The 7,342-nt window shown below is 38.9% G+C and overlaps 1 protein-coding gene across 1 annotated transcript; it reads right to left on the bottom strand.

Annotated features, from left to right (window-relative positions):
* Positions 1–2,667: 2,667 nt before the first annotated feature.
* On the bottom strand, positions 2,668–4,928 carry LOC112765846 (uncharacterized). The gene has a single exon (XM_025811705.3). It carries the CDS (start codon positions 4,639–4,641, stop codon positions 2,746–2,748), a length of 1,896 nt encoding a protein of 631 aa, XP_025667490.1. The 5' UTR covers positions 4,642–4,928; the 3' UTR covers positions 2,668–2,745.
* Between the last annotated feature and the right edge of the window lie 2,414 nt (positions 4,929–7,342).

The following is a 7,342-nucleotide window of genomic DNA, read 5'->3' on the forward strand; positions in this document are numbered from 1 at the left end:
CATGCGTGAGAAAATCGCTTGATACCTCTCCTCAGACTCCCACAGCTGCTGAGCCTGTTGGTGAAGGCTCCGCGTGAGGAGTAGCACCTGCTTCCTCAAATCCATGCCGTCCTTTGGATCGGTGGGTCAACTGGTGGCAGAGGTGAATGAATGTCTCAATGTGGACGTGCGGAGGTTGTCGGCGGAGAAAGATCCGAGCTCGTACATGTGATTTTTGTATGGCTCATATACGGCCTCGTGCCAAACCTGATCAAGATTGACAACTGATGTAGCGGAGTTGTTACCGTCATCTCCAATATGCTGAGATTGTTGGGTTGCGGCCTCCAATCTTTGCATGTACGACTCTTGTGTAACACATTTTATAATTAGGGTTTTAGTTAATTTAAAAATGCTATATCACATGATGTTTACTCACGTAATGATTCACGGCTCGCTGATCAACAAATTTCTCCATGTTCTCCTTCAACGCATGAGTATACTTGAAGGTCTCCGCCATCGTCACCTCACAATCCAATGACTTAGATTACATATTTTGAAACTACATGTTAAGTCAAGTAATAATGACATTATATTAAGACTAAACGAACTTGAAAACATAATGAAACAGGTTACTTGCCAGTCTGAACTTAGTCTTCATAAAAGTCACTGACCCACCGGTATATTTCGATAACCTGGTCGATGCCCTGTTAGCTCTGTTGGTGAGACGGCGACGCTTGAACTCCTCATCAGTCTCTCAAATAGACGTACAGTAACTTCTTAATGTTCGAGCGGAGCCAAATAGTGAGGTGGTCGCGGTACTCACATACGTCCTCCGACATCTACTGAAGCCACCTAGCCATCCGATGGTTGAAGATCTTACTGATCATGAGATCATGAGCCTTGTCCCATATAAATTTCTCTTGCAGAAAGAATATTTAGCATGAGTTAATTGAAATTAAATATATAATTAAAAATAGAAGATATAAACTAACACTAAGAATTGAATATGATGAGTTCTTACTACCCACTTCTAAAACCATCGCTCTCTAGTCTCAGCTGGGATTTTCTTGTACCTCGGCCATGGGTGGTCATACATCAGCTTGATGATATTAATACATTCCTGTGTATATACATTATAATTTGGTGCAAACCTATCAATGGAAAACTTAGGATTGGTAGTTTACTAAAAAGTTATTCGAAATTTTCTATAAACTTCAATTATATTTAGATTTTTTTTAGAAATTTCGGCAAAATTTCATCTATAACTAGAATGCGCTAAAAACTACATCCATCAACAATTCACGTAAACAATAACATCTATCAACAATCAACAAACAAGAATTAAGAATCAATCAGCAACATCCATCAACAATATAATAAAAAATTATCGATTAATTAAGATTAGTAGTTTCATCTATATGGCATTATATGACTTAAGTGGTAACTTCCATCAACAAATAAGAATTATCAAACACAATAAGCAGTTCAAACCTATTAAATTAAATCGAACATATCTTAACAACTTAAAAATCTGTTAAAACTAGAAAATTGAGTATAACTAAACTAAACTGACTAATTCAAATGGTTTGCATATAAAAAAATAAACTGTTTTTGATTTTTAATAAATTGAGACTAACGAATTTGAGATTTTGAAATTTTTTTATAAAATGTGTTGTGGTAATTTAAAAATAATTTTTAGGGTTAATAATATAAGAATTTAAGACTTATATTCAAAATAAAAATAGTATAATTGTAAATGTAATAAGCTAATTAATAATGAAAAAAAATTTTAAAATTTAATTTTCATCAAATTTAAATTGATTTTTGGTATAGTTAAATAAAAGAGATATTTATAAAAATAAATTGATTACGTCAATAATTAAAAATGGTCTATACTTTTTTATAAATGAAAATGTTATTAAATATATATTTTTATTTATTACTTGTGATGTTTAAGTTTTTCTACATAGCATCTTAACATAAAATAATCGATGAGAATAAGAACAACAATTAAAAGGTAGTGCCATTTTTACCCCCTCTCACTTTTTAGACAAATTAGATACCAAAGAATTTTTCAATACATAAATGATAATCTGGACAAGGTCCCAGGACTTAGAGTTATATATTTATATATTTATATTTGGAGAATGATATGGCATTGTTGTCTTCATCCCCGGCCCCCTTTCCACAATAGAATTACATATTTGATATTTCTGATCCAAGAGGGAATCAACAAGAAGGGAGATAATCAAATTGATTATATTAAGGTTTTGAACGTCCTTGACAATATAGTTGACCTTAATTGTTTTAAAAATGAAAAAAAAAATATAGATAATCAGCAATATTTTTGAACAATGTGTGGACAATGTAAACTAATAGAGTTAAAAGAGTAAATTAATCTTAAATTTAATTAATAACATTAAATTAGGATGTAATATATTCTTATTTATTTGATTGGTGGTTGTTAATATTGTTTAAAATAGTTATCGTTTACTTAACACTCTCAAAAAAAATTACCTCATAAACTTTTGTATTTGCAATGATCGAATGGTATTGAATTAAATTTATATAATGAAAATCTAGAATACAATTTCTATTTCCATGGAAAACAAGTCTAAACTAATTAATTTGACAAAGGGTGATCGATCACCCAAATTAAACATTGTTCATTTTATATGTACACAAATGAATACATATAGAAGGGGAGAGAGAGAGAGAGTAGATAACCGGTGAAAGTTGTATACGAAAGATATAATGATTGATGAGCTAGCGGAATCCTACTCCTACTCTTGTAGTCCTTGACTGATAAAGTTCCAACCGGATTCTGGCTTCAGGCAATAGTGACTCAATGGAAGGATCCTGAATTAGATGTGCTTGCTTGGTGCACCACTCAAGGACGATGAGAACCTCTTCTTGAGCAAGAATATCACTTTTGGGGACATGCAGAGCTATGTAACACAGAAGAGTGACGGAGGGAATCTGCACCATCTGCTCACCGAAGTAAACAAGTTGGATGAGGTGCTTGGCACCGCCAGCCTCGATGATGGCGTTGCAGTGAGTCTCGTGGAGGAAGTTGTCGGTACAGGCAAACTTGTTGAGAGCAATAGCGGCCTCCATGGACACTTGGGCCTCTCTCTCGTCAAGAAGCCTCACCAATGGGGGAATCAATCTAGTCTCCGTTGCACGGAAGGTCCTTGCTAGGTTGCCAATGGATCTTATGCAAGGAATGAGAAGGTTCGATTCACCTTTGTCGATCACTTTAAGCAGCTGCTCCACGACAGCCTTTGCGGAAGGGGAGGTGGGCTTAAAGGCGTCGCGTCTCAGCTCTGCGTACTGCTCTGCGACTGCGGTGATCTCCATGAGCGCCATTGCCGAGTAATACTGCACATCCTCGGGCCCTTTCTCCAGCAGAACCGCGAAACACAGAAGAGCTCTGGATTCCGTTATATTCCTGCAGATGGTGAGGTTACCCTTGGAAAGCTGCCAAAGAGCTCTCGCTGCCATGGCCTTCATCTGTGCCTTTGTGGCCGGATCTTCTGCCTCTCTTCCCTTAATGCTCGTTCCTGCAATGGACACATGATGGTGTGGGTGTTGCTGTTGCTTCTTGGCATCATCGGCCGCGCGCCCCTGCGCCATAAATGTGTTGGTAACCAGATTTTGCATCTGGCTAGAGGCGTGATTTCCCCCCATGGGGTGGGCAGGTTTGTAGCGATGATCATCAAGTGAGGCCTTTCTGTGGTCATCGTCGGGGTCCATGGAGGACATTTTGTTCTTGTTGGCAATGGCGTACTTGCTGTGCTCCTGAATGGTCTCGAAGGCCAAATGGCTAACAAGCAAGCGTATGGCGTTGTTCTGGGCGAAATGATCCTGGCACTTGGGATGGTTTGCCGCCAGCTCCGAAATAGCCCATGCAACCATCACCTGAACCTTCATGTGCCCGTCTTTCAGGACTTTCACAAACGCTGAGCAAACACCTGCGTTAACAATCTGCTCCACGCTCTCTGGATCTTTCCCAAGCAACCCGATTGCCCTCGCAGCATTCTCTTGACCCTCCAATCGCCCTTCTTTCAACAACTTCAGCAACGGCGCCACCCCACCTTCCTCCACAATCAGTTTTCCGTAGCGGTCGTTGTCACGAGCCAAGGAAACCAAGGAAGCCGCAGCGTCTGCACGTTCTTCCACGGGGCAGCCAGAGAGTAAGATGGCGACCTGCTCCCATATGAGGCAGAGAATGGGCTCGTTGGAGGCAATGGGAGGAAGGCCGAGATACTCGTCGTCGCGCTCCTCCGCGGAAGCCGAGACGCGAAGGAGCCACTGGACGTCACCGATGGAATTCTCCAGCTGCAAGAAGGTTTTGCGGAAGGCGGTGGCCGGGATGATGGTAAAGAGCCTCTTGATGAAGGTGTTGGCGCGGCACTTGATCACGAGGGTGAGGGCTTTGTCGAGGACCTGCTCGGTGTCTTCGATGATGCGGCGTGTGGGGCGCTCGTAGAGATCGTTGCTGTTTCTTGCGGCCTGGCGGAGGAGTGCGGAGAGCTTCTCTGTCTTGCCCTTGAGTGTCTGACAATCGTCCTTGAAATTGGGGACATCCTCCGCCAGCTTTGATATCTGGTCCGCCATCTGTATCGGGCTCGCAAGGATGTCCTTGACGATGCTCGACATATCCTTTCAGCAGCGGACCACCGATTCCTTCCCTTTTTCTTTCTCTTTCTCTTTTCCTTTGATGATGATATTCTTGTCTTGTTTCTCTGTAGATGCACCAAGATATCATTGAAGAACAACGGTTTTACAGTTTGGATTAGATCGGGCGTTTAAAGCAGAGCAATCATGTTTGTTCATCATCGTTCGTGCTGCGTGCATGGATGGCGCCGGCAGTGCTCGCTCACTGATCGATGCATGCATGCAAATTATGCAATGGTGAAACGCTTTTTGCTCCAAATTTTGTGACAATCACTCACGTGCCATGGTAATAATAACAACAACAATAACAACAATAATAATAATAAGAAAAAGTATGGAGAGCCAATGTATTTAATATATAATGTGTACAATAAACTTTAAAATTGACCCAATAAAATGAAAACACAATACACTCTCAATTACCCTCAAAACCCTAATTTTAACCATGCATCCTATTCATTTAAATCTCCCCCCTTTTGATCTAGCAGGAATCCCCTCCCCCAATTTGATCGAGCAGCCACCGAAGAGAGCCCACTGCCGGCGCTAGAGAACCAACCTCCATGAAGTTCGCTGCAACTTGAGCAGTCAGCGCTACTCAACTGCTCTTCCCGCACGATTGGAGTCTTCCCTTCACGCTTGGGGTTCGCTGCTGCCGTCTTCCTGCGTGCCTCCCTCGTGCAACCATCGAGCGTCGGTCGTCGACTAGGAGCTCCCCGTCACCGTCGCTTGGCCGCCGGACATCCGCACGCCGCGTGTCCCTGTGTCGCACCATACTTATCGCTGAACGCCACGTCTTCTTTGCGCCGCCTTTGGTCTGCCATCAACGAATCTAACATCACCGTTCCCTCTGCCTGATTGCGATGCTTCTCTTCGTCCTCTCTTGGATTACAAAAAGTCAGTATAAAGCTATTATTCTACTCTATAGAGTATGTTTGTTTGACACTTAGGGTTCAGATGTTCTTTGATTTTGTGTCTGACTGTTTATGTGATTGATGTTAGATTTGAATTGTTTTAAACGCTATGAATTGCTAGATAGGCTAAATATGAAAGTTCAAATTCCTGATTGTGATTGTTATTAGTTTTTTGAAACCCAAAAATAGTTATAACTCAGCATAATGTAACTTCATTTGAAATTGGGTGTGAATCTAGGGTTCAAGTACTATGTGCACTAGTTATTTTCATTGAAAAAGTGGATGTTTATCTGGTTTATGTCATTACTCTGTTACTTGATTTGCTGGATTCTACATGCACATGCTCCACATATTTCTTTTATTATGTGGTTTGGATTTGATTTTGTTTAATTTTGGTTGAATTGAACTTGAATCTGAGTTAAGCCATTTAAATATGGTGCACGAGTGGTATTTTGGTCAATTTGTTAGTTGCTAATGAAGAACCAATGAGGATGTTTATTTTTCCATGTATACGGATGATTTTTTCATTTGAGAAGTGGATGTTTATCTAGTTTATACCATTGCTCTATTACTTGATTTGCTGGATTTTCCATGCACATGCTCCGTATATTTCTATTCTTATGTGGTTAAGTGCTTCATTTTTGCTCATTCTCTCTTGTATTATGTAGTAACTGCCTATCTCTTTGTATTTAATGCACTTACACTTCTAATGTTAGTTAGGACTGTAGGATGCTTTAGTTATTATTTATTAACTATAAGATCTCTAGTTTATGATGAGAACATGATTTTTGTTTTCAAATCATTGTAGATTTATTATGGGATGTTGTGGAATGCTTAGCTTGCTTTACTAAAAAATCTTTTTGTCTTCTCTCTTCACTATTTTATTTATCAGATTTTAAGTTTAATTACTATTTGAAGATGGTATATGAGATTTATCTATCTTCATTCTTCACCAGAATTAAGTCTTATTTTAATTTTTTTTAATTAAAAAAACTACTTAGTTTCAGTTTTGTTTGCTTATTGATTAAAAAAAGTACTTAGTTTTGTTTTCTTATATGATTGTTTACACTACAATATTGTTTTTTTCATAGAGTTGAGAAAATGAAGCATGGATTCAGCATCAAAGTATCTAGACTAGCTGCATAATCAAATGTAGAAACAAATACTTTTGTAGCAGGTTTGGGAAGATGAATTTTGTGCCTTCCTTGTAAGTACTCAGCAATGTTATTTGGTATTAAATTATTCTTTTTTTGGTGACTCTTTGGTATCAAATTATTCAACTAGCCTGGTGTAACGCCCTAATTACCCTAAGCCTTACCTCATGCCGTAAAGCAAAGGTTAATCAAAGGTTACGATAGTTCTATGGCTTATACAATATTATTTATACATATAAGTAGAAAGGATTGTATGATACGAGAAGCTCGAAGAAGAATTAAGCTCAAAGATAGAGTTACAAAAGTGCAAACGTTCACATGTAGCTACAAACTTAAAGTACAAGATATAGATACAAGATAAGAAAGCATAAATAGGTATATGAATATAATAGTCATAAGGAGCTAGCCTCAGCCCGCGGAATTTAGGTTGACTAGTGATATACAGACATACAGAGTTTTAAAAGTAAAACCAGCATATACAATATATCTCTCTCTCAAAGTAAGCCTCTAAGACAAATATAAATACAAAAGTAAGAGAACTAATTCAAAATAACCAAAAGACTCCAAAACATGATAAAGATCCTTTGCTCTGTCACCATCAAGCAACTCATCGCGGTG

The sequence above is a fragment of the Arachis hypogaea genome, chromosome 17 (genome assembly GCF_003086295.3).
Source record: "Arachis hypogaea cultivar Tifrunner chromosome 17, arahy.Tifrunner.gnm2.J5K5, whole genome shotgun sequence".
Classification (NCBI taxonomy): Eukaryota; Viridiplantae; Streptophyta; class Magnoliopsida; order Fabales; family Fabaceae; genus Arachis; species Arachis hypogaea.

Excerpts from the sequence above, each read along its gene's own strand:
- LOC112765846 (XM_025811705.3), bottom strand. The coding sequence starts at position 4,641 with ATGTCGAGCATCGTCAAGGACATCCTTGCGAGCCCGATACAGATGGCG.